General features: G+C 60.0%; 1 protein-coding gene across 1 annotated transcript in view; it reads left to right on the forward strand.

Moving 5' to 3' along the window:
- The window catches only part of ITGA9 (integrin subunit alpha 9), a 305,530-nt gene that overhangs the window by 77,828 nt on the left and 200,748 nt on the right, over positions 1 to 26,954 (forward strand). Inside the window, exons 12-15 of the mRNA XM_070073006.1 lie at positions 1,769 to 1,859; positions 5,392 to 5,437; positions 12,482 to 12,636; positions 21,492 to 21,652. Of these exons, the coding sequence (XP_069929107.1) occupies positions 1,769 to 1,859; positions 5,392 to 5,437; positions 12,482 to 12,636; positions 21,492 to 21,652 (453 nt within the window). The remainder of the gene's footprint in view (positions 1 to 1,768; positions 1,860 to 5,391; positions 5,438 to 12,481; positions 12,637 to 21,491; positions 21,653 to 26,954) is intronic.

Below are 26,954 nucleotides of genomic sequence, written 5' to 3' on the forward strand. Positions count from 1 at the left end.
GTTTTGTTTGGTTGCTGGGTGAGCCGCAGTGGGCACTTGCGGTTAGCTGGAGTTCTGGGTAGGAAGTGGGGCGCGGCCGCGGGGCCGACCGGGCTCCGTCAGCACGCACGCCGGCTCCACAAACAGAGGTGGTTTGGGGCTCTTTAAAAGAAAAAAAAAAAAACCAGAAACGGCTCTGAGTGGAGTTTTCCAAGCTGCTGATACATGTGTGATAAGGTCCGTTACTTAAAAGGAAAAAAGATCCTCTAACGACAGATTCTTCCGGGCCGGGGCCGGCACAGAGCGCCATTGTGTGTGCGAGGCCGGGCGGAGAGCGGGGCGGCTTTTCTTTGGCGCAGCTTGGTATTATTTCTGCTGGATAAATCGTGCGCTCGGGGCCCGGACTTCTTGCACGTGACCCTTTAACTGCTTCCTCTTTCTCCAGCTCGCCATGAAAAGTGTTGCTGTTCCGATGATCCTGGGGCGCCTCCCCCCTGCGAGTGCCCCGGGGCGGGCGGTGGCGGCCCTGTGATCCTGCTGCCCGGAGCCCTGGGCCCGCGCGGGGTTCCCGGCACTCCTGGTTTTCATTTAGGGTTATTAGCACCGAGCAGACTGATCTTCCTGGCTTTGTAGCGTAATGGCCTGCAGATGTCTGTGGCATCGCGTCCGCCCGCTTTGCCACCCCCTGAGGAGACCACCCCGTTCCCGCTGCCCCGGCCCAGCCACAGCCCGCCTTGGAAGTGCAGGCCCAGGGCGGGCTGCTGCGAGTGTTCCCGGGCCGGCTGCCTCCCGTTTGTTTAGACAGAGCCCTGCGGGCTGCTAGCAGGAAGCCCCTCTTCAGTGGCCCCTGCAGGGCCCGCCCCTGCTCTGAGGCTCAGGCACTTCTGGCCGGCTGGCAGGTGGGAGGGATTTGTGGTTCTGGGGCTGGGGGCTGGGGGCGTCCCTGGAGTCTCCCACCCTCCCCTGGTGACTTCCCTGCAGGATGTCGCAGTGGGGAGAAGGATAAGACAATCAAGTCCCAGCGGCCCCTGGATGTCCGGAGGCTGCTCCTGACCCAGGTCTTGCCGTGGGGGGTCAGGCAGGGTATTTGTCCAGGCAGCCGCCGGGCGGCAGCAGATAAGGGGTGGGGGTGCCGGAAGCTGGCCCCTGTCTGGTTCGGGACATTTGGTGTCCCTGTGAGGGCCTGTGCTGCCCGAGGGGCCACTCCCAGCTTCAGTGTGACAGAGCTGCTTATACCCAGATATTCCCAAACCAGTGCTCTGTGCGTCAACCCGCGATGAACTTGGTGGCGAGTGACAGGTGAGCACCGTGCCCAGAGTGCCCCGAGGTGCGGTGTCTCCAGCTCCGACCGGTTGGGTGAGGAAGGCAGCGTCAGTTCCCGGCAGTTTCTAGAAGCTTCAGGACCGCAGCGTTGTGGTTGTGCTGGGTGCACCTGTTAGATCCGTCTCTACCCCGTGTGTATCCGGCGTAGATTATGTTCTTAGAATTCCAGCCGGCTGTGCCTGCGTCGGAACGGGACGGAACCTCTCTGAGAAATGGACGTTAACCTTTGTCAGTTTTGAGCTTCAACTTGGCAGAGTGGGATCACACTGGTCTTGATGGATTTTTCATCACTAGACTTTTAAAATACAGTTTCAGATGACGACACCAGGCGAAGCAAGTAGCCATAAGAGAGTGGGTGGCCTCCAGCTGCCCACCCGAGACCCCTGATCAAGTCCGGACTGCTCTTTTGTCCTTCTGTGTGCTGTGGTCCCTTCCAGTGACTGCATTTCCCTGTTGTCTGTTTCAGAAACTGTCCGGGCGGAAGATAAATCCAGTTCTGCGGATGTTTGGCCAGGCCATATCGGGAGGCGTTGATATGGACGGGAATGGCTATCCTGGTGAGCTGCTTTCCTCTAGGGGGGCATGAGATAAACAGGGAGAGCAGGAGGTAGAATCACTTCCGGTCTGCTTAGCCATCACTACCTCCAGTAAGGACTCAGACGTTCCCCCCACACAGTGGGGTGTCTGGCCTGCTCTTCAGTTTGTGAACTAGTGTAGAAGTTTGTTTTGGGGCTTTATTTCTTAAAAAAAATCTAAGTGAATTTTTTTTAGATATATGTATTTGAAAGGCAGAACGACCGAGAGATGGGGGTGGGGGAGAGAGAGAGAGAATATCTTCCACCTGCTGTTTTACTCCACAAATGGCTGCCATGTTTTGGGCTAGGCCAGGCCAAAACCAGGAGCCAGGAGCTCCATCGGTTGGCAGGGCCCCAAGCACCTGGGCCGTCCTCTGCTGCTCTCCCAGGGGCATTAGCAGGGAGCTGGATCAGAAGTGGAGCAGCCGGGGCGTGAACCAGAGCTCCAGTACAAGACGTGGACGTCGACAGCAGCGGCTCAGCCTACTGCACCGTACATAACACTGGCCCCTAATGGTTTTTTTTTTTTTTTTAATTTTTTGACAGGCAGAGTGGACAGTGAGAGAGAGAGACAGAGAGAAAGGTCTTCCTTTGCCGTTGGTTCACCCTCCAATGGCCGCCGCGGCCGGCGCACCGCGCTGATCCAATGGCAGGAGCCAGGTGCTTCTCCTGGTCTCCCATGGGATGCAGGGCCCAAGCACTTGGGCCATCCTCCACTGCACTCCCGGGCCACAGCAGAGGGCTGGCCAGGAAGAGGGGCAACCAGGACAGAATCCGGCGCCCCAACCGGGACTAGAACCTGGGGTGCCGGCGCCGCTAGGCGGAGGATTAGCCTAGTGAGCCGCGGCGCCGGCCCCTAATGGGGGTTTTACAGTGATGGTCTCTGACGGGTTTAGGCACCCGAAGATGGATTTGTGTAGCAGGTTCTGTGGCCGCGATTGCTGTCTGTGCAGGAGGAAAGGCACTGTCTACTTGAGATGTGCGTGGCAGCTCCTGTGCTTGCTTCCATGTTGAGCCCTATCCTGAGGTGTCCCCCTGGACCGGGAGGGGCAACACCCCTTCTAGAACAAAGGGACTGACAGGAAGCGTTGGAGCGGAAAGAAAACCTTGCGTTCCTGCTGTCAGGTTGTGGGGAGCAACTCAAACTAGACTAAGTTACTGGAATTAAGACTTATTCTATGCATCTGCTCTCCCACAATATGGCGCTGAGAAGGGAGAAACAGCTTCTACACAGCTGCCTCCAGTTCAGCCAATAAACTGTAGGAGCTGCTCCTGATTGGAGGAGAGCAGCATACTTGGCGTGTGGGTAGCAGAGTTGGGATTGGTGGAAGAGGACTATAAAGGAGGAGAGAGACAACATGCACCAGGAACATCTATCTGAAGGAACACCTGTGCAGCCCCCGAGAGAGCCGGCTGGCGGTGTGCCACTCCCCTGCGGAAGTGGGGAAGGTGGCAGGGGGAACCGCCCTTCCACGGAGGTGGAAGGGTCAGTAGCCAACCCGGGAAGAACCAGCAGCAAACCCGGGGAGGGCCGAGCAGACAAAAGAACAGCGCAGGGTCCTGTGTCGTTCCTCCACGAAGACGGGGAGCGACATAATGGTGCCGTGACTCGGATAGGAAGCCTAGGCAGGGTCTTGTGTCGTTCCTCCACGAAGAGGGGGAGCGACACAGGTGAAGCAGACCCCGGCCACTGCAGGCTGCCTGGCTGGACTCCAGGGCTAACTGATGCCCGTGTCGCTGAGGCTGGTGGAATAAAACCATTAGTGTCCAGCTCCCATTCGGAGTGGTATCCGGAGCAGGTCCCATCGGCTGGCTGTGGGCTGGTGGTCCTGGGTGTCTGAAGACGGCGTGGAAGGAGGTCGAGACGTGCGCACGCATCGTAGAATCCAGGAAGCACTTCCGTGACCGTGTGGTCATCTCGTCTTGAGAAAAGATTTCTTTCCAGTTGCTAAGCCATCCCTGAATGGCCCCAGACTTTGTAGCTCTGCCCGCTCAGGGGTCTGGAACCGCCCTCCAGAGGAGGAGGAGTGGGCAGAGGGTGGGAATCGGGGCTTCGGTCCCGGGACGGCCCCTCCGCAGTTTTCGCTGTGGGCCGTGCAGGACCATCCAGTGAAAACCTTCCGTGGGGTTAGCACTTTCACAGTGCAGGACGCTCCCGCACGCCATGTCGTCTCCCAGGGACCCCAGAAGGCAGGGGTGGCAGTGTGTCCCCGTTTAGGACCTCAGGAAGGGTCAGGGCTGACCAGCGGCCACCCTGGGGGCGGAGGCCTGGGCTGCCCCGTGGTTCAGCCGCTTCCCTGTGGAGGGGTGTGTGCTCACGTGAAATGGGGACAAGTGCGGCAGGGTCCGTTATTTTCAAACATCTGGGCGATTTAAAGGGGCTTGAAGACTAGCACATTGATCAAGGCGGAGAGGGCAGGCGGCTTCCCGAGCAGGGCCGGCGTGGCTGCCCCGGTCCGATGATGGAGGCACTCTCCTGGCCAGTGCCTGCTCCTGGCAGTGGTCGGGGGATCCCTGGGTTAGGGGCTTATGTGGGGGGAAAGGAAGGCAGAGAGCTTAAAGTGAGCGAACGCTGTCTCAGTTATGCAGCAGTGAACATCCCGGCTAGACGAACGCCTTGTCCGCAGCTCAGCCAGTCTCTCCATGAATGTCTGATTTAAATGTTTGCTTTAACATACTCACAATGCTTGAGAGCTTAACGTGTATTATGTTTAACTCATGGCTAATCAGTATCTTCAGATTGAAATATCACGAAACACTGGCAGCTCTTTTTTTTTAATTTAATTTTATTTGAAAGGCAGAGTGACAACAGAGAAAGAGGGACAGACAGAGAAAGAGAGCTTCCATCTGCTGGTTCACTCCCCAAATGGCCGTCATGGCCCGGGCAGGGCCAGGCCAAAGCCAGGAGCCAGGACTCCAGCTGGGTCTCCCACATGGGGGCAGGGACCCAGGTACCTGGGGCATCGTCTGCTGCCTCCCTGTGCGTATTTGCAGGAAGTGGAGCAGCTGAGACTCCAGGGTGAGTGGCATAACCCGCTGCACCACAGTGCCGGCCCCCGCCGGCAGCTCCTGAAGAGTGCACGGGGGTCGTAATCTCCTTCTTAGAGAGGGCACGCCGTGGGAGACTCGGGCCACGTGGCACGAAGGCTCTAGGGGCCCCTCTGTGCCACTAGAGCAGTTCCCTCTTCCCCAGTTCACTGCTGTCCAGACAGGTTGTCATGGGCGCCACCTACGCACCTGCGGCTACTCCAGTAATCACGCAGAACAGACAAACAGCAGCAGGTGGCGTTAATTTTAAAAGTGTTGTTCGGGGCTCTTCGTGAGAGGGCTCGAGGTTTTTCTAGGGCCTCGAAAGCTGGTGCGTGTCGTGCCCTCGGAGCTCATCTCCGCTCAGAGCAGCCACACGTGACGAGTGGCCCCATGGTGGGAGTCAGAGGCCTCCCTGGTGTTGAGGGCAGGTGTCTGGGGAGGGGCCCCAGTGAGTTTCTGAGCGCTGTGACTTTCTCGTTTCCAGATGTCACTGTTGGAGCCTTCATGTCCGACAGCGTGGTCCTGCTGAGGTGAGACGCCCCCCGCCTTGCCCCTCGGGTCGCGTCCTTCACGGTGGGGGGTGGGCCGGGTGGGGGAGGCACAGGCTCCTCACCCCCAGGCAGCCCTCTGTCGGCCCTCTGCCCTGTGCTTGCTGGTGGAGTTCTCCCTCAGTTTCTCAGTGCTTCTTGCCTCTGTCCAGAGTTTCCCGCTGGGCTTTGCGACAGGGTGGCCTCCCAGGAGTGTCCAGGCAGGGTTTAGGGCAGCCTAGCCCTGAGCCCTAGGGCCATTTGCCTTTGGCCACGAAGGGCCCCTTGTGTTAGTATTCCCTGCAGATGTCATCTCCCATGGGTGCCGGGACACTCCAAGGGCTGGGCTGGCTGTGCCGTCTGCCCATCTGCACACCAGGACGGCCCTGCCGTCTGCCCACCTGCACACCGGGATGGCCGTGCCGTCTGCCCACCTACACACTGGGCTGGCCATACTGTCTGCCCACCTGCACACCAGGATGGCCATACTGTCTGCCCACCTGCACACCAGGATGGCCGTGCCGTCTGCCCACCTGCACACCGGGCCGGCCGTGCCGTCTGCCCGCCTGCACACTGGGCCGGCCATGCCTTATGCCCACCTGCACACCAGGACGGCCATGCTCTTTGCCCATCTGCACATCGGGCCGGCCGTGCCCTCTGCCCACCTGCACACCAGGCCAGCTGTGCCATCTGCCCACCTGCACACCAGGATGGCCATGATCTCTGCCCACCTGCACACCGGGCCAGCTGTGCCGTCTGCCCGCCTGCACACCGGGCGTCCTCTCCTCCCCTCAGTCCTCAGCCCGCTGGGGTCCACAGGCTCCTGCAGTTGCACAGGTGTCATCTCGCTGCTGGCAGTGGCGGGCAGGCACGCCAGCTCAGGCCCAGTGCCCGCCGAAGCCCGGGCAGTCTGGGTCTCTCCCACGGGGGCCAGTGGCCTGCCGTCCGCGAAGCGTGTCCGAGTGTTTCTGTGTGTGAGTCGTAGTGGGCGACTTTGGAGTGGGAGCCAGCCCTTGGTCTGTGGGTACCCTGATGGCAGAGCTTTCTGAGACACACTGGGAGGATCGTAGAGCTGGGAGGGGTCCCCGGGGCTGGGCAGACCACGCCCTAGGTTCTCCCCGGTCAGCAGGGCCTTCCGGGTCCCCGCCTCGGGGCTGCCACCACCTCTCCCACGATTCCGCCTGACCAGAGCTGGGAGGGGTCCCCAGGGCTGGGCAGACCACGCCCTAGGTCCTCCCCGGTCAGCAGGGCCTTCCGGGTCCCCGCCTCGGGGCTGCCACCACCTCTCCCACGATTCCGCCTGACCGGGGGCTGAGGGAGCCGGTGAGCCCCCAGGTAGCTCTATATCCTGATTGTCCCAGGCCAGAGAGCACTGGGGGGGGGGCGGGGCGGCCCTCCCTCGCCTTGCTCAGTGCGTTTCCTGGCGAGTCCCGTGACCTCGGGGCTCCAGCACGCTCCTCTGTTAAACAGGATAAGCACACAGAGGGGCTTCAGAAAGTCCAGGAGGTGGAACTCCGAGATAAGTGTATTTTGGTGCAAACGTTTTTGAAATCCATGCATATTTTTCTTACAAGATGCACTTTGCATGAACTTTTTGAATAGCCCATCTACGTGTGGATTTCATTTTTTTTTTTTTTTTTGGCCTCAAAATAAACTTATCTTTTAATTCCATTTTCCGTGAACTTGCAGCCCTTATCCCAGTGGGCCCTTCTGAGAGCAAGGCTATGTCAGGTGCCTGGAGCGGCGTCTGGTTTAAGTGCTTAGTGATGTTAGCAGGCCTTGAATAAATAGCGTTTTGAGTTTGCAGCTCTGAATTCTCCTTTCTGGCCCTGTATCTTGTGCACAGCTGCCCTCCGACTCTGAAGGCAGCAGCGGGGTCCTCCAGGGAGAGACAGCACCAAGATAAAACCTCCCTGCTCCCTTGTGTTAGTCCCCGGGTGGGCCTGCACTTGAGCTTTCTCCCTCACCCCGCCTCTGGGTTGAAGGGTTTTCTCCCGGGTGAAGTGACCCTCGTGGTCCCAGCAACTTAGGGCTGTGAGACCGGCACCTCCCACGGCCGCCTTCGCGGTGTCCTCTTACTCCCCGTCCCCCCCCCCACCTCCCCGAGCAGCGTCAGGCTCCTCTCCTGTAAAACACAGCTCCTTGGCTCCTTCTGGACGGAACAAACCTTGTACATCCTGGCTTCAAGCCCGTGGCCAGGCCGGCTTTCTCAGCGTTCCTGCGTTTGACGGTCTCCCGGCTTTTCGCTTTCTCTCCTTGGGGTGGCCATACACGTACAGCGAGTGGTCAAGCAGTGGCTGGGAGACCCTGCTGGGGGTCGAATCTGGTGGGGTGGTGATTTCATCAAGTCCTTGGAGGAGCAGGCTAGGAGAGCACACCTCCGAGAGGGGCTCCCGGCCAGGATGATGGGGCTGGGAGACGCCCAGGGGTGTGACCAGGCTGTGCCCGCCGCATGGGAGGGGCAGGGGTGGTGCCAGCCCAGGGTTCCGTTCCCTGACAGGCCCTGCCCTGGTGAGATGCAGTGGGGCGCCACGTGCCGGGGATTCGGCAGAGACTTTGCCCGTCAGGGAGCCACCCACGGGGAGGCAGTCACACAGCTGACGCGTGGTGCCTACCTCCCCGTGCAGGCTCTGAGGCAGTGTCGCAGCTGAATTCAGCCTGGTGGCTTTGTCCCCTCTGTACGGATGCATAATTGGTGTCCAGCCAAGCACCCCAGTTGGCGGGGGTGGCTCCGTGAGTTCTGACCCAGGTACACACACGCCTGTGTCACTGAGCTGCTGCCTCCGTCACACCGTCTCTGGGTAGACAGCGCCTCTCTGACTTCTGTCCACACGGGTTCAGAATTTCACTCTGATAGCTGCACAGTGTGCACATTTTTGTTTCTGGCTTCTTCTGCTGCCGCCTTTTTTTTTTTTAAGAAAAGATTTATTTTATTTATTTTATAGGCAGGGTTACAGAGAGAAAACAGATTCACTCCCCAAACAGTCAGGGTTAGGGCAGACTGAAGCCAGGAGCTTCCTCCAGGTCTCCCACGCGGGTGCAGGGCCCAAGGACCTGGGCCATCCTCCACTGCTCTCCCAGGCCATAGCAGGAGCTGGATCGAAAGAGGAGCAGCCAGGATGTGAACCGACGCTTACGGAATGCCGGCGCTGCAGACAGTGGCTTTACCCGATATGGCACAGCTGCAGCCCCCGTTCTGGCTTCTTTCTCTCAGTAGGGCGTTTTTAGCTTCATTCACGTGGCTGTGTCACTGACACCAAATACTGTTCCCTTGACTGAGTACATTAGAGTCTGGCCACCCGTCCTCTTGCTGGCAGAACATAGATTAATAACCCCCAGTCCTCCTGATAATGCATACTTTATTAAATTAAAAAGAAGAGATGGGCCATAGCAGACCGGGCCACCGCCTGGCACTGCCAGCATCCGTGTGGGCGCCGGTTCAAGTCCCGGCTGCTCCACTCCTAGTCCCGCTCCCTGCTAATGCACCTGGGAAAGCCCAAGTCCTTGGGTCCCTGCACCCACTTGGGAGACCTGGATGAAGCTCCTGGCTCCTGGCTTCTGCCTGCCCCTTGTCCAGCTGTTGTGGCCATCTGGGGAGTGAACCAGCAGCTAGAAGATCCTCTCTCTCTCTCTGTCTGTCCTTCTCTGTCTCTGTCTCTCTCTCCTTCTCTCTCACTATAACTCTTCCTTCCAAATTAATAATTTTTTTTTTTTTAAAGAAGAGACTTCCAGACAGTGGGAAGTGCACGAGGATAATAAAGCAGGGTTACATGGTCCAGGGCGGGCGTCAGTTTCAGCAGAAAGGGCCAAGTGGGTGAGGCTGGAGTCTCGGTGGAGGCGGCAGTGGGTGGCCGGGGGCCCTTGGCTGTGGTAAGCTAGAGAAGTGATGGGCAAAGCTGTGTGGCTGTGGCGGTGAGGGAGGGAGAAGCAGGCGTGGCAGGGGTCTTGTCTGCCTCTCTGGGAGCCTGGCTGCAGAGGAGCATGTGGGATGGGCCGGGGGCTTGGAGGAAGGGGCTCCGGACAGTGACTAGCCCAAGAATGCCTTTCCGGCCTTCCTGGGCTCCCAGGTCTCTCGCTGTCCTGGAAGCCATCAGAGGTGCCCTCTCTCCTAGGGCCTCCTCCTAGGGCCTCTGATGCCCTGGCTGCACCCCTTCCTTTGGGGCCTGGAGGGGTTGAGGGGCTGAGAAGGATGAAGGAGGGAGATGGCACCTAGCACGCAGGCTAGCGGAGGGCGCCTTGGCCTCTGAGCCAGACCCCAAGGTCAGGGCAGTGTCCAGCGTGGACGGTGGAGGAGGGCGAAGCCAGGGCAAGCCTGTCTGTTCCAGCAGGGCTGGTGGCTCAGGGAGAGGGGGCGGGTTCAGGGACGAGCTGTGCACCCTCAGAGGAGGAGCGGGAGGGCAGGTGTGCCGTCCGACGGGCCAGGCTGGCCGGCCGCTCTGGGGTGGCCTCTGCTGGTGGTGCTGGTGGCCACTGCGAGGCCGAGGAGGGAAGGGGCCCCGTCACGGCCCAGCCGGACGATGGGTCAGCAGGACCGTGGGTCTCCTCGGGTTTTGCAGGGAGGGCCAGGGGCCGTGCGTGAGTGTGCACATGTAGAGGCCAGTGCACCCGGGCAGCTCAGGTATCCCATGGCGTTGAGTTTGGAGGTGTGGGGGGAGGCATGCCCTGGGCTGCGTGGCCAGGAGTTCCCTGGAGGAGGGGTGGCCAGCCCAGTAGCCCAGTAGCTTCAGTAGCAACAGTGTCACCGAGGCAGCCTGTTCATCATCTCCAAAGGCGGGTTGGGTTTGGCAGCGCCATGGCTAAGGGCACCCTGACTGCTCTCCCCGTTCGCTGGACGCCACGTGTTGGGATTCGAGCTGGCCGCCATCAGATGCGTCCCGGCCGCCAGTCTCTTGTGGACGCACGTGGGGCCCAGCCTTGGGTGCCCTTTGCCTTCGTCTCAGAGGCTGGCGTGGTTGCCGGCAGGTCGGTGAAGTTGTTCACCACCTGTTCCCCGTTCCCTGCAGTGTGGGCCCCAGCTCTGGCTCAGGAGGGCGGGGCCTGTGCTGGGGTGGGGTGGGCGCCTGGTTCTCTGCCGTCCAAGGCCAGACAAGAACCATCAGAGAAGCTTCTAGATTTCTGGGCATTTTCTCATCCACACCTGGAGTTGAAACAGAAAGGTCTGATGTGACAGACGTGGGAGGGAGGGCACTTCTGTCCTTGTCCCAGGCTCCCGTGCTCCCAGCCTTCACAGGGTCATGCCCTCTGGCCAGCTCATCCACTGCGTGTTGGGGCTAACGAGGTCTGTTCACCGAGCGGCAGGCCGGGGCTGGGCCTCTCCTGGTGCCTCTGTGCACCTGGCCACTCCTGTGGTTTCCGGGCCCCTCACCTGTTTCACAAGGGTTTGCACAACCGCTGTGCTGAGAAGGTGAGGGTGCGTCGGTCAGGATCCCGGGATTCCTGTCTGCAGGTGGTGCAGCGGTGAGTGGGGCCAGAGGCTGCACAGAGCTGGGACCGCAGAGAGGACGGCGCGCACTGCCGGGGCTGCTGGGGCCTCGAGCCAGCAGGCAGTGCAGGGTGTCCATCACACTGCCCGGGGGACAGCCACCACTTTCTCAGTCATTTCTAGAATCTTCCAAGGATGAACCTGGAAGAACTGGAAAGATGTTAGGTTTCTTTCAGGCACTGCTGTTGCCTTTGTCTCTCTCTCTTTTTTTTTTTTTTTTTTAAATTTATTTGAAAGGTATAGTGGGAGAGAGAGACAGACAGAGAGGGGTAGAGGTCAGTCTTCCATCTGCTGGTTCACTCCCCAAATGGCTGCAGTGGCTGGAGCTGGGCTGATTGGAAGCCAGAAGCCAGAAGCTTCTCCCAGGTCTCCCACTTGGGTGCAGAGACCCAAGCACTTGGGTTGTCCTCTGCTGCCCTCCCAGGCCACAGCAGAGAGCTAGATCAGAAGTGGAGGAGCCGGACTCAAACCGGGAAGCCAGAGCAGCTGGGGTGGCGTCACCCGCTGTGCCCCAGTGCCGGCCCTGCCGTCTGACTTCCGTTGCTCGGGAGCCCACGGTTCCGTCACCCTGGTCACAGCTGCCCTTTGGGGACCACGTGCTCTGGCCGGGCGCAGCCGTGGAATCCCTGCACCTGGTCCAGGCTTTTCCTTTCTCCATCCGGGTTTTCCTTAACGCTCTCTTCTCCTGCAGTCTGTCGGTCACCCCCGGGTGTTCTCTGTCGCTGTACACAAGTGGGGTCAGTGTTCCGAGGCCACCGATGCCCTTTAATCTTGCTGGGTTGGGGCTCCTTAGTGGGGGAAGGGTCTCCTTGGGAGGCCCGCAGGGGTCAGCATTAGGTCTGAGCTCAGGCAGAACCTGCCTCGCAGATGCTGGCGGCGACAGTGGCGTGGCAGGACTCACCGTCAGCTTTGTCCCGGTGCCCTGGGGAGTCTGCGGGTGCTGCCCCCCCCCCCCCCAGCAGACACCAGAGGGGCAGGGGTGTTTCTTGGGTTTCGTTTGGTCCCGAGGCCAGGAGGGTTGAGTTCCTGGGTTCTGAAGAGCTTTGTTGCCGGCTGGGACTCCATTCATTAGGTTCTTTTAGAAAAATCCTCAATGAGTTGATGGAAGCAAATAAAGCGGGAGGTTTGAGCTGTGCAATGGGACTGGAGCTTTGCACTGCGAGCTCACAGCAGCTGTAAACGCTTAGGCGGGGGGGGGGGGGGGGGCGCGTGGGTGTGCGTCGCTTTCCTGGATCGTGGCGTCTGCCTGCAGTGTGTGTCTCCCCAGTAACATGGAAATTGGAACTTAATTGGTGAAATTTTGAATAATCACCCAGCATCTGGTACTGTGCTGTGAGCTTCCACCAGATGTGTCTTATTAACAATTAACTTGCCTCAGTATCGGGACGCGAGCCATTCATTTATGAGGACGCATGTGCCTCTGAGCCCAGACGAGGCCCCCCAGGACACACGGCCCCTCCTGGGTGCTGGTGCACTTTACTCAGGGCTGGCTGCAGGCCCAGCGCTTGGTGGGTTCTGGGAGCTGCTCCTTCACACGGCCAGGTCACCGTCCCCTGTCCCTGCAGGGCCAGACCCGTCATCACCGTGGACGTGGCCATCTTCCTCCCGGGCTCCATCAACATCACGGCGCCCCAGTGCCACGACGGGCAGCAGCCCGTGAACTGCTTGAACGTCACCACCTGCTTCCGCTTCCATGGCAAACACGTCCCAGGAGAAATCGGTAAGGAGCCCCGGTCAGGGCCCCGGGCCTCAGCCTGCGTGGGCTTCTGGGGCTGCAGGCGGCGCCTGGGTGTCTCGGACGCTCCCTTCGCTGTGCACCCTGGCTGCCTGCAGGTGGAGGTGCCTCCCCTTCTGCTGGGGAGGACTGGTGCCCATGTAGAGCCTGGAGCCTGGCCCTACGTGCAGTGTGGGCAGATGGGACGTGCGGGCGTTGGCATCAGGCAAATGCCGGGGTGTCGGAGGCCAAGGGTGGTGGTGGGCGGGGGCTGCCGTTTCCCAAGGCATTGGTTCGCAGAAAAGGGGGGCTGCTTTGGCGGCTCAGAGAATCGAAACGAGGCAGGCGTTTGTGCCCTGATGGTGGTCGTCTTCCCGCCATTTCTCCAACCGGGGAGGGTCGCCTGGCGAGCCCAGCTCCAGAGCCGGGGGAGGTCCAGCCCCTGGTAGGGCCAGCGAAGACTATAGGCAGAGCTGGAGTTCACCTGGGGGAAGCCAGCTGGAGCACCAGGCCCAGGTAGGTGCTTTCTTTTACTTTAAAGGCTGCCTTTGTCCTAGAAAGTAAAGTTCCAGGTGAACAAACAAAAACACCCATAAAACCCAGCCCACGGCTTCTGTGGATATTTTAATGTCGGGAGTGGCTCCCTTGACACCAGACTTGCAAAATCAGCATCGCCTGGTATCTCGTTAGAAACGCAGAATCTTTGGCCGCCTCTGTCAGGATGTGCGTTGCAATGAGACCCCTGTGCTTTGAGAAGCATAAGGACACGTGTGCGCGGGCGCCGGAACGCACACAACACGCTAGCTGGTTCGGAGCGCGTTGGTGCGCCCTCCCAGCACCGTATTTAACGGCGCGGTAATCCCTGTCAGCTGTCTGGCCGGCAGCTCACCTCCAGCTTCAAGTGGGTTGAATAAACTCAGCAGTTCAGCTCCGTACTTACTTATGTAGCTTTTTTTCTTTTGAAAAGGGCTTAGCGATTTCAACATGGACGGTAACCACGTGATAAACTTGGGAACTGGTTAGTGAGGGAGGATTAACAAGTTTTGTGCGTAGTCCAGTGAGAAAAAGAACTCAAGATTCAATCGCGGGGGCTGGCGCTGTGGCGTAGCGGGTAAAGGTGCCGCCTGCGGTGTCGGCATCCCATGTGGGCGCCTGTTCGAGTCCCGGCTGCTCCTCTTCTGATCCATCTCTCAGCTGTGGCCTGGAAAAGCAGTGGAAGGTGCCCAAGTCCTTTGGCCCCTTCACTTGCGTGGGAGACCTGGAAGGAGCTCCTGGCTCCTGGCCTCGGATTGGCGTAGCTCTGGCCATTGTGGCCATCTGGGGAGTGAACCAGCAGATGGAAGACCTCTCTCTCTGCCTCAGTCTCTCTGTAACTCTGCCTTTCAAATAAAATAAATAAATCTTTAAAAAAAAATATTCAGTAGCTATTGGAGAAGCCAGGAATTGAATTCTGATCGGATGATACTTAGTTTTGCTTTCCAAGAATTACAGTTTTTTTTTCTGTTTGTTTAGTTTTAAAAACGTATTTATTTATTTTCACCTACTTGGAAGGCAGAGTAACAGAACAGAGAATGAGTTCGTCCACTTGTGGTTCACTTCTCAAATGCCTGCAACAGACAGGGCTGGGCCAGGCTAAAGCCAAGAACCCGAAACTCCACTGGCTCTCCCAGACGCAAGGCAGGGGCCCAAGCACTTGCGCCGTTGCCTGCTGCCTCCCAGGGTGCATTAGCGCAAGTCGGAGCAGAAGCAGAGGGGCCAGGACCCGAGTGGCCGGCACTCCAGTGTGGGGTGAGGCCCTCCAAGCCTCGGCTCCGCCTGCTGCACCACAGGGCCTGTCCAGCACCTCCCTGTTTGTGTCGGAAGCCATCGTCTTAAGGGGAAAACTTCCTGATGCTGCTGGACTCCCCCTAACTAGACGGTGCGTCTCTTTCAGATAGGACTCAGGACACGGTTAGAAGGGCGCGGGAAGTCTTTTCCAGAGAATGGTTGCGTTGAAGATGGGTTTTTGTTGTGCACAGCCCTAGCAGCGCTGTTCTGGAGCCCTAGGACAAGCCGGCCGCGGTAGCCCAGTGGATGTTTGTGTGTGAGACTCACATTTGTTGTGAGCGGCACAGGGGCGTCTGCCCGGCCCTCGTGGAGCTCCTGGCCACACAGTTCCTCCTGCCTGGACCCTGGAGCAGTGGGTGTGGAGTGGAGAGGAAAGCCAGGGGCCAGAGGGGCCGAGAGGGGCCTCAGAGCTGCAGGCCCACGGGCGCAAAGCCCTGGTCCTAAGGCTTCTGATAGGAGGAGGAGGTGCGGGCGCCTCCTTGGGCTGTGCCCACACTGTACCTTCTGGGGCCTCTCCCCACCACCAGGTTGAAGGACAGTGAAGGCCCAGGCGTAGCCGAGGCCCTTGGGTGGTCGGGTGTCACGCAGGAGGCAGGTGGTTGGGTGACGTGTGGCACTGTGTGTGGCCAGCGTCAGGCACCCCCTGCGTCACTCCCGCTCCTCCCTGCGCCCCGCGCATCATGGAGGAGTGAAATATCCCTTTGTCCTCTCAGACGTCCCTTCGCTCCCCACGTTGGTTGAAGAATCGGGCGTCAGGAGATGTCGCTAGTAGATCTGGTGTCGAGGGCGCACTGCAGAAATGACGCCTCTCTGTCACTTCTGTCCCTTTTCCTGGCAGCCCAGGGAAAGGAGCCGTGTCTCAGTCTGGAGCAGAGGGGGATGTGCAGGGACTGGCCGGAGCCAGCACCCACCTGGTGTGGACTGGAGAGTCGGTGGCAGTCATGGAGTCGCGGGGGCAGGTGTGGGGCGGTGAGCACCTGCTACGGGGTGCACCTGTGCGTGGCAGGGTCCTTGAGTTCAGCACAGAGCGGCCCAGCGACTGCACGCTGGGGCAGGCAGGCCAGGTCTCCTGTCTCAGGTGGGCAGAGCGGCTGGCCGTCTCCATGCCGGCTCCCAGGCGTCCGCGGCAGGCACTCGTGGCTGGGGCTCTGGGGTGTGGCAGCAGCTGCACCTCTCGGTGTCTGCCCGTCCCGGGCTGAGCTGTGCGTGCTCTGGGCAGAGCAGGACAGGCCCCATGGGGCGCGGGGCATCTCTGAATGGCTGGGAAGTGGCTCTTCTTTCTGCCGTCTCGGCCGCACGGTGTCTCTCAGAACGGCTGTGGGAGCCGCTGATGCTGTCCGTTTGGTTTCTGTTTCTCCACTCTGGGACCTGGCGGGGCTCAGGCAGACGTGACACCGATTTCCTGCTTTCGTGGTGGGAAACTACAGCTGCCCCGGTCTCGGGAGCTTCAGGGCCAGGTGGCGAGCACGGTCCGTGCGGTGGCCCTGTCCCCTCCGGAGGTGCCGTGAGCAGTAGGACGTTCTCAGTAGGCGGGGTGTCTGCCTTGGCAGGGTCCGGTGAGAACAGACCCCACTGTTTTTTAACAGAGAGACTTGGACACCGGGAATGTGCTAAGCAGGTTGTGGGAGCCCCGTAGTGGCGGCAGGAGCTGGTGCCACCTCTAGGCCTGCACCGGTGGGTCTCAGTGTGTGGTCCCTGACTGACTGCCTCCACACCATGTGCCCCCTTGTTAGAGCGTGAGTTCTGTGCATCGGAGACGTGGCGGTGTTGTCACCAGGCCTCCGGTGACCTGGATTTGCACAGTGTGGGGCAGGGCTCTACTCCTACTGCTTTCTGGGGTTCTCAGGACCCCGTGGAGCTGGGACCTAAATGGCTGGCGCTGGTCTCTCTGAAGGGGTGCAGTAGGCTGGCAATGGGGGCGTGAGGGGAAACTGGAAGCTTGGGACTGACTGCTGTTGAGTCGGCGGACAGGGACAGGAAGCAGGCAGGAGGCGGTGACCCCCAGGGCCCCTAAGGTCTCCGTGTTGACAGAGCCTTGCAGGAAGCACCCAGCACCGCAGCAGAGAAGAGAAGAGAGGGTTTGCCGTTGAGAGACGGCAGCCCCAGAACCCAGCCCTGCCAGCGGCCGGCTGTGTGGGGCTCCTGGCCGGGCCCGCCGGGCAGCTGGTAGTTAGGAAGCGCTGATGGGGCTGAGGCCTGGGCGTGGGGCAGGCAGGTCCTCGCCGAGCAGGGAGGCGCCCTGTAGCTGTGTGCGGAGCCCCGTGGTGCGGCAGGTGCCGTGCTCAGCGCCAGGGTGCGGACGCAGGCTTCCCACTCGGGTGGGGGCCTCCTCCAAGAACAGCTTCACCATGCAGTTCATCGGCGGTGTACGAGTTCTGCCCGTCCCAAAGGGGGTCATGAATCTCCTCGTTCTTGGACTGGAGAGCAGCGTCTGGCCCCTGGGTGCCTCCTCGCTGGCGTAAGGAGGGGGCTCCGCCCTTTGGCTACCCCGGGGCAGCGCTCACTGTGTGTCCTCGCCGGCCAGGCTGAGGCCTACACCTGCTGGGACTCTCTCTGGAGTGCTACACAAAAGCTGGGGGTGGAGACGAGCCCGAAGTGATGGCGTTTTGTGCTCTGATCTGATGCCCCTGTGGTTTCTTGGCGCTCAGCCGGGCTGACGGAGGCATGAGCCAGCAGGGGTGCCTGCCCTGCCCCTGGACAGAGAGCTGAGCCCCGGTCCTGCGCGGTGCACCAAGGTCAACCCTACCCATAGCAGAAGTAGGGTTGGAGCCAGGCGCGTGTCCCCAGGGCCTCCCTCTGGCTCCCAGGGTGCATTTCTGCACACAGGACGTCCTCTGAGCTCTCTGGGGAAGCTCGGAGCTGAGACGATCGGGCAGATCCCCGCTGCGTGAGGAGTGGGCGCCGGTGACCCGGGCTGATCACCGCCACCTCTTTCCTGGTGGAGGGGAGAGAGCCTAGGCCAGCTGGGGAGGTGGGCGTGGCCCCTTTTCCCCTTGTCCCCCGGGACACTCAGAGTAATTCTGGAAGGGAATTTATTGGTTGACTTTCACAGCGGAGCTCTTGTTCTGTTGGAGAAGGGGGATGAATCGAACTCTGCAAGAGACCAGAGCCAGAGCTGATGTGAGACAGCTGGCTCCCTCCTGGCCCGGGCCGGAGCGGGGGCCCTGGGAGCCAGCCGGGGGTGGGGGGCGGGGAGAGGAGGCGGCCGATCAGCTTTTCCATCAACATGACATCATTCGACATGGCATGGACACAGCTGCCAGCCAGAGAAAACTGAAGATGTGAAAGGCGCGGTCGGAGCAGAACTTAATTGGAACCAGCACCCTCCCAGGACGAGGCGGCCCGGCTGGCTTGCATTAGGGCCCGAGGGCGGGCCGGGCTGCCCAGCCCAGTGAGCTGATTGGCTGCTTGGCTGACACCCCCTCTGTTTGTAGCTCTTCCGAGACGCTCTTGGGGTGGGTGCCATTTAAGAGCTTCAGAATGGAGTGTATTTCTTCTGGCCACGCCACAGCCCCGGGACCCTCCTCACTCGGGCCGGGGTTTCCTCTGGGAGTGAGCCTGATACAAAGCTGACCTCTTTTTGAGTAATTGAAAATGTCAAAATAAATTCTAAATCAAGCGGAAGCAGCTCGTAGGCAGTTCCAGAGGTGGAATGCTTCCGAGTGCTTGTGCTTGGCGAGCTGGGTGATTGGGTCTGTCTGTGCCGTGGGCTCGCTCGGTCCTGTTAGGAAACCTGTTGATAGGGGGTGTGTCGGCACGGGCACCCCTGCCGGGGCACAGCACAGGTGCCCAGTCCTCGGCTCAGCTCCTGGCAACATGAGCGATTTCTCCCCTCCCTTGGGTGGCAGGGAGATGGGGCTTCGGGGCCTGGAGCTGGGGTGTGTGCCGCACTTGGCACAGTGCCGGCACACGGAAGGCCAAGTCCACGCCCCTCTCCCGACGCCCTGTCTTCAGTTAACTTGGGTTGTTCCAAACACAGCCCCTGTCCAGGATCCTCGTGTGTGTGGTTGCTTCAGGGGGATCCCAGGCAACACCGGCAGGAAGTAGGAGGGCAGCTGTAGAGGTCAGGGTTTGCCAGCCAGCCGGAGTGGGGGTGGGGAGGCTGCACCCCGCAGGCCAGGCCGGGCTGGTGGAAGCGCCGGGAGGAGCTGGAGTTGTGACTGCCGTCTCGAAGCCGAGTCCCTTCCTGCTGGGAACCTGTCGTTTGTCCTCTTAGGCGACCGTGATGAGATGAGGCCACACATCTGCTTTATTCAGGCCGCTGATCTGACCTCCGATCTTGGGGAAAGCGTTTGGCCCGGTGGTTAAGACCCCGTCGCGATGCCACTGCCACGTTGGAGTGCCCGGCTTTGAGCCTTGGCTCGCTCCCGGGACCAGCTTCCTGCTCGCGTGCATCCTGGGGGCACTGCTGATGGCTGTGGTGCGCGGGCTCCCTGCCACCCACCTGGGAGACTTGGACGGATTCCAGCTCCCAGCTGTGGCCTGGCCCACCCGCGTCAGGCACTTGGGGAGTGAACCAGAGGATCGGAGCTCTCTGTCTCTGTCTTTGCTTGCCTCTCAAAACAAAAATTAAAAGAGTCACCTTAAAAATTCCTTCCTAGTGACTTCTAGATTGGTGCTTGGCTGGGTGCTGTGGCCCAGCCATGGTGACACATGGCATTAACCATCCCAGCGGCCAGATGGGTCTGTTACTAGACTTCAGCCTGCCGGGGTCCTGGGGTCGGTGGGGAACGTGTCTCGGAGTTCCCCCTGTCGAGGGCCCAGGGAGCGGGGCCTGCGCCTCGGGGGGCTGCCCTGGGGACTCGGGCAGGAGAAGGCGCGTGGGTGCTGGTGGGTGCTGGTGGTTGCAGGTTGGGCTGGACAGCACTGGGATGGGGAAGCCGAGGGGACACGGTGGGGACGAGGCCATCTGCTCTGTCTTCTGTGTTTGGTTCTCCCCGGGCTCTCTCGGAGCTCACAGGGTGGTCACTCTTCCTGAGGGCAGGCAGCCGGGGTGACCGACCAGGGAGAAGGCGGGCCGCAGCTCGGCAGTCTCCACCACCGCCCTGGGCCTTCTGGCTGGTCCTCCGGCAGGCACGTCTCTGGCCGCGGCCTCACCGAAGAAACAGGACTTGGGCACCGCACGCCTTTTTGCTGTTGCATGGGGGAGTCAGGATCGATAGACAGTAAGCTGACCAGAGCAGCCTCTGGTCTCTGCACTTGTTTGCTGGAATAAGCTGTCGGCATATTCCCCAAACAAGAGCTTTTGGTCGGATAAAGTTGGGGGGGGGGGTGAGGTACCCAGAACCGGCGCCATAGGCATAGCCCAGCCCTGGAGATGAGGAAGGTTCTAGATGCAGCCGGGGTGGGAGTGGGGCCTGGAGCCTGACTTGTTCTGTCTTGGGGCTTCCCTCCCCCCGCTCCAGGGTTGCTGGAAAGCTTTGGCAGTGTGAGGGTCCAGCCCTTCTCTGCCCGTGTGTGTCCTGTGTTGCAGCCCCTCTCTGCAGGCATTCTCGTCTTCTTCATCATGGCTTCTCCTGGGATTATCCAGGCCTTGGGCCCCTCCCGGTGACCCCGCGTGGCCTGGGCAGAGACAAGTTGGGGCAGACTTGCTTTTGCAGGCCTCTGGGATCTGCCGGCTTGGCAGGGCACTGTCCCCTCAGTGGCAGTGGCCCAAGGAAGCCATTAGCTGCAGCAAAAATATGCCCACGGCAGCCGCAGCAGGCCCGGCGGGCCCCCTTCCCTTCACTGCCCCTGTGGCCGTCCCTTTGATGTTATTAAAAGCCACAGCCCTGCCTGCTGCCAGCTTGACAGACGTCCATGCCAGCAGGTGTGGCCTGGTCTCATTCGGGGAAGACGGTCTCCGTCCCCGCCGCTCAGCTTCCTCGCCTGGTCATTTAGGGACTCAGGGTCCTGTTCTCTCGCTTTCAAAATGCCACGTTCCCTTGAATCCACAGGCCGTTAAAACCCGGACAGGGCCGTGGGGGGCCTGGCGTCCAGCACAGGAAAGTGCGGAAGCAGATCTGGTGACGCTAGAGCCGTTTTGGCCTAATAACACACGGCGTTGTGTATTGATTGGCAGTCTTGTAAGTAATGGAGGTGAGCCTTCTCTGGCTTATCCAGAATGCATTTTAAAGAAAGGTTTGCCTATTTATTTATTTGAGAGGCAGAGTGACTGAGAGGGAGGGAAACACACAGATCCGGGGTTGGGAGGGGGAAGAGAGAGATCTTCCATCAGTTGGCTCACTCTCCAGATGGTCACAGCAGCTGAGGCTGGGCCAGGCCAAAGCTAGGAGCCAGGAGCTCCATCCGGTCTCCCATGTGGGAACCGTGACGTAAGCACTGGAGACATCCTCTCCTGCCTCCCAGGCATACCCGCAGGGCACTGGGTTGGAAGCGGAGCAGCTGGGACTCGAAGCCGCACCCTGACGTGGGATGCTGGGGCTCTGAGCTGCAGCCGAGCCTGCCACACCGCACCTGCTCCCGTCAGGAGCGCAGCAGTTCCGCCATCTGGCGCGACACATTCAGGTGTCAGGGTGAGTGGACTGCAGTCCAGCCCTCACCGTGGCCACCTTTAGTCGAAAAGACAGGACCACAAAAGCAGGCGGTCACCAGTTGGCCAGCTGGGAGGTAAGTCCCCTGCGTCGTCACAGGTATGGGGCGGGACTCAGCATCAGTGAGGTCAGCGGTCCCTCCTGGAGTTGGGCAGGCATCACGGCTTGGTCAGAGTGAGCCGTGCAGGAGGCCTTGGCCCTTTGCAGCTACTGCCAACGTTCCGTGGCTCTGCCGCGCTGGTTGCTTGTCACGATGCTGTCCTGAGTGGGGGCAGCTCATTGTCGATGGCTCCTTTAGACACGTCCCACACGATGCAGGAGGTCTAAGTCGGAGAAGTGTGGCACCAGGGCACGGTTGGAAGGGCAGCCGGCATCCTCGGGCCTCCTGATTCCGTGAGCGGCTGGCTTTGCCGAGGAGGCCTGGCAGTGGAGCTCCGTGCCGAGTGGCCCGGGCCCTGGGGTCTGTCCTGGCTGATGTCTCCACCTCTCATTTCTCCATAGGCCTGAATTACGTCCTGACTGCCGACGTGGCCAAAAAGGAGAAGGGGCAGCTTCCGCGGGTCTACTTTGTGCTGCCGGGAGAGACGGCGGGCCCGGTCACGGAGAGGCTGCAGCTGGCGCACATGGAGGAGGCGTGCCGCCACCACGTGGTCCATGTGAAGGTCAGACCCCCTTCCCTTCAGCTCTGAGATGTGCGTCTGCTGCTGGTGGGGGGACAGCCCACTGTGTGCAGGTCCCGGCCTCTGGAAGGGGCCGTGGCGGGCCAGGAGAGCAGGGTGGGCCCTGGCTGACTTGTTTCCGGGGGTGTGGGGAGGTTTCTCAGCCCGCCGTGGGGCTCAGTGGTCTTCTCAGGGGAGGGCCTCAGAGCCACCTGCTTGGAGTCAGCGGTGACGCGGAGTCCACCGCACCATCTTCTCCCTCAGTGGCCCACTGCACGCTAGCTCCTTGTCACAGTTCGGGCATTTTAAAACTGCCTGGACGAGACGTATTTCTGCTTGATTACTTCCTGTTTATTTGAGGGGTGCATTTTTTCGGCCCCTTTTGCCCACTCTCTGTGAATAAACTTTCAAATGTTTTTCTCCTCTTGAAACTGTTTGCTAAATACACTTTGCTGCTACTTCAGGCGGCCAGGCTGTGCTGGGCTACAGAGGGGCTGGTGCGGGAGTGGCAGCTGCTGAGCCCCGGGCAGGGCCACAGAGCGAGGGGCTGTGAGGGCTGAGTGGTCCAGGCGGTGCGCTGGGTGGAATGGCGTGGGCTCGGGAGTCACACGGACCCTGTGTGTTTCCGGCTGTGTGGGCACCGTGATCTGTGACTCGGTCTCCGGGTCTCTGAAATGGACACAGTAATACTCGCCTTGAAAGGTGTCGTGGGAATGAAGTGTTCCGTGATGAATATGCTTAAAGGAACTAATGCGTAACAGGTGCTCGGTACTGGCAGTATTTGGTTGGGCTGCTCGTAATTGATTGCCAATCTTCTAATATTTTTGACTTAACAAAATTGACGCTTTCATATGCAGTTTAACCTAACGTGATTAACTGGTACATTTCTGATCAATAGTAAAAATAGTAAAAGCGGATTGGAGATGCCTGGTGTTCTATTATTGCATGGTTCCTGTCAGGACAGGAGAAGACAGCTGCTCGCGGAGGCTTCTGCCCTGTGTGTGGAGCGCCAGCTGCCCAGCCATGACCTTGCTCTGGCCCAGGGCCCAAGAGTCCATACCCCCGGGGGTGCTGTCAGTGGGGCTGGGCCGTATCTTCTGCCAAGACTCGTGCCGGGGCCTGCCCAGAGCAGCTGGCCCACACTCGTGGGGTTGGCTGTTTACAAACATCTCATGCTCCTGGTAAGCCCATACCCCTCCGCCTCTAAGATTACAGGGACTCATGGGTCCCGTGGGGGGTGTGGGGCGGCTCAGGAGGCTCCGTGCAGACCCTGCCAGGGCTTTGAGCACCCGTGCTTGGCTGGGCGCAGTCGCCTCTCTCGGGCTCCCCTGGCTCTGTGGGTTCACAAATGCTGTGGGGTGTTGTGCGGCTTCTGGCTTAGCCTGGGAAGCTGTCTATTGTTTGTCCTACCCAGGGTCCCTGCTGCCAGACAGGGGCACGGGAGCCTGCGGAACTTGGCAAAGTGGGCACGGGCCAGAGGCAGGGCTGTTTCTGTGGGGCCACTGAGAGCTCCTGGGGAGGAACAGAGCTGCCCGAGGGCTTGGTTAGCTACTCCCTGCTGTCTAGGGTTGCCAGGTTGTGTTTTGTTTTTTTTTTTTTTGTTGTTTTGTTTTTTTTTTTTTTTTTGACAGGCAGAGTGGACAGTGAGAGAGAGAGACAGAGAGAAAGGTCTTCCTTTGCCGTTGGTTCACCCTCCAATGGCCGCCACAGCCAGTGCACCACACTGATCCGATGGCAGGAGCCAGGTGCTTCTCCTGGTCTCCCATGCGGGTGCAGGGCCCAAGCACTTGGGCCATCCTCCACTGCACTCCCTGGCCACAGCAGAGAGCTGGCCTGGAAGAGGGGCAACCGGGACAGAATCTGGCGCCCCAACCGGGACTAGAACCCGGTGTGCCGGCGCTGCAGGCTGATGATTAGCCGATTGAGCCGCGGCGCCGGCCTTAAGGTTGCCAGATTTAGTAAGGACCAACAGGAGTCCCCGGTGAGATCTGAATTCTAGATCAGCAATGATCTTTCTTTAAAATTAAAAAGGATTTAAGTCCCAGTGTGTCCCACGAGAGAGAGAGCAGGGCTGCGTTAGTGCGCCGAGACCTGGAGCGGCATGGGTGGATTGGTGCTTGGCCGTGTTCTTGCGCAGGAGGCGAGTGCTGGCATCGCGCAGGAGACCTGGAGCTGAGCGCTTTGTGGTCCAGGGGGTGATGTTGCTGGAAGAAAGGCTGATACATTGGGGCCTGCATTGTGGCGTGGTGGGTAAAGCCACCGCCTGTGGTGCCAGCATCCCATATGGGTGCTGGTTCGAGTCCCAGCTGCTCCACTTCCTATCCAGTGCCCTACCAATGCACCTGGGAAAGCAGCAGAAGATGGCCCAAGTGCTTGTGCCCCTGCACCTACATGGGAGACCCAGATGGAGTTCCTGGCTCTGGGCTTTGGCCTGGCCCAGCCCTGGCCTATGTGGCCATTTGGGGAGTGAACCTGTGGATGAAACATCTCCCTCTCTCTCTGTAACTCAGACTTGCAAACAAATAATAAATAAAAAAAAGACAAAGAAAAGAAGAAGGGCTGAAACTTTGAGCTACAGGGAAGCTGTTTGCCACCCGTGGTTGTCTGGGCCGGGGCCGTGGCCTGATGAATGGCTGGGGGCCGCGGTGAGTGGGAATGCTGGTGAGCTAGCGGGCTGGCCCCGGTGTGGCACCGCTGGCTGAGGGGGCAGCAGCTGTGGCCTGTGGTTTGCCGGGAAACCAGCTGTGGAGGCTGCTGTGGTGTCGGGGGGTCCCAGGCAGGCGGTGGGGGAGGGCGCCGGGCCTGGGAGCCGCGAGTCGGGCGGCAGCGCGGCGTGTCTCTGCCCCGAGTGTCGCTTTCGTGAGGTCTGGCTCTGGGCTCCACGGACGAGTCACGGGAGACGAATGAAGACTCTGGCTTATCGTGCGCCAGATGGCCGGCAGACGGCGCGGCCGCCGCGGGGGCTGGGGTTTTGTTTAGGCTATCTTTAGGTATTTTTTTTCTTTAAGCCTACTCCGATCTTTTTTTTTTCTTTCCTTTTTCCTTTTCCCTGGAAGTTTTCATGCCATATATGGTGATAAGCGTGTGTTGTAGCAGACTGCCGGGCTGACACCTGCCTCCAGCTCACTGCTCCGTGTCCGTGCAGCGCCCTGGCTGGCCGTCCAGGAGCTGCAGACTGGCCGATGACTCAATCCCCCAGAGGGACTGGGGTGTTCCCGAGCAGAGTGGAGGCAGTACAGGCTGCTTCCTCGAGTCCATGAACCCCAACCCACCTAGCCTCCCACTTCCTGCAAACCAGCCCAGTTGGGGGGATGGGCCGGAGACCTCTAGCATCTGCAGGTCACAAGTGGGAACTTCGACACCGCCCCTTAGCCGGAAGGCTGTGCAGGTCTTGGCCCCACGTGTGCCCTGAGCCTTCCTGCCGGAACCCGCCTCTCCGCCGCCCTGCTGGGCTCTCTCACTCACCCCTGCATCTCTGACGCTCCTCATCAGAGGCCTGGTTCTTGTCGTGTCTGGACTGAAGCACGTATCACCTGCATGCTTGGGTTTTGCAATTTTTTTTAGATCTTAAGCACATGCCTCTTGCAGTATTTTATTGCATATTTTCTCTTTTAAGTCAGCTGACGTCTAGCCTCAAATAAAATAACTGAAAACACCCTGTACCCTTTTGTCAACACAAAACCAAGGCTCACAGGTCCCACACAGAAAGTAACCATGACAGTAAACGCTGACAGTGTTCACAGAAGACACACAGGGTCCCTGAAGTTGAGCTGGATTTCAGTGTTGGCCAAAGGCTCTGGAGGGGGAGGAAGCGGCCAAGCTGGAACATTTCTTGTGGGGGTCCCGCTAAGGAGCCCTGGCTGTGTGTGGTGGGCCCGCTCCCACGCGCTATCTGGGAAGCCACAGCACGCTCTGCTCCCACTGCGTGGGCCACGCACCCCATCCCACCTGCCGAGGGCTCGTCTGCTCGTCAAGGGCACTGTCCTCGGCCTGTCCTCGTGGCCCTGCGCCCGGCTGTGTTCTGGGGCTGACAGGCACGGCCTGCTGGCTTGTCAGACAGAACCGTGGTGCGGCCACTACCTGGGCTGGCCACCGTGCGGGGCCCGCTCACCCACCCGCGGACGGTCTGCTGGGGAGTGAAGGCGAGAGATGAAGGAGGGAGGGGCTCGCTGGTGGCCCGGGCTGAAGCGCGGATGGGGGGGCGTCCTTTCTGGTTTCCTGGTTGCCCGGATGGGGACTGGGCCACTCTCAGCCCCCAGTGGAGCCTCGTAGGTAAGGGGCGTACTTCTGTGTGATGCACAAGGGAGCTGCTTCCTAAGGAGCTGGCAGGCAGGGTGCTGGTCTGGGGCCGCTGGGTCCCTGCCCCCGAGAGGGTCACGACTCCCTCCAGGAACCTTCAGGAATGCTTGGCTGGGCAGAGCCTGTGTGCCACGCACCACGAGAGCCAGTAGCAGGGACGTGCGTGAAAGAACGGAACGCGCAGGGGACGCCCACCTGCTCTGGCGTGCCTGCGAAGCTGCAGGTGCTGGTGTTCCGGAAGGCTCTCCGGGGAGGTGAGCCCTTGGCTCCTGCCGCTGCTTCGTTACCTTGGGGACAGGAGCGGGTCCTGGCCCTGGCCGAGGACAGGAGCGGGTCCTGCTGGAGCTCGTGCCCAGCGTCCGTTTTCGCCTGCGAGTCGAGCCCTGAGCGAGTTCACAGTGTGTGCGGACCCACTGCCTGCCAGGTTCCGAGGCCTCTGGCCGCTTTTCCCTCTTTGAGTAGTGAAGTTCAGGAAGGGAGATGAAGCTGGAACTCATAGGAGCGCCGTGTGAGAAGGGAAACCCACGCAGCTTCTTTCCTTACGTGACAGTAACTCGCTCCGTCTCTTGGTTGTCTTGATAAAAAGTAGCTTTAAAAAAAGGTTGTGGGCTTTGACAAGGAGGGCTGCAGGCTTCAGATACTGGCGATGGTCTTACCACTTTCTTTTAACTTTTAAAAAGGTAGTAATACAGGTGCATAGCTAACGTCTTACAGAAGCCATTCTAAAGGTGTACCGAGACAGGCTGCCTCCCGGCCACGCCCATTCTTTCCCAGCCAATCACAGCTCCAACTCCTTGTGCCTTTCTGGGCAGCTCTGTGCGCACCTCCTCCGGTTCCGCACAGTGGTCCTGCTGCCTGCACGCAGTCGGAATCAGCTAAACAGATCCTGGTAAGTGGGCGTGGCGGGCGAGTACTCTGGCCCGTGCACCTGGCTGGCTTCCAGAAACACGCACCCGGCACACAGGGCTGCCTGCTGATTCCCTCCGTGTGATGTCCTGGACGAGGC

The sequence above is a fragment of the Oryctolagus cuniculus genome, chromosome 4 (assembly GCF_964237555.1).
Source record: "Oryctolagus cuniculus chromosome 4, mOryCun1.1, whole genome shotgun sequence".
Classification (NCBI taxonomy): Eukaryota; Metazoa; Chordata; class Mammalia; order Lagomorpha; family Leporidae; genus Oryctolagus; species Oryctolagus cuniculus.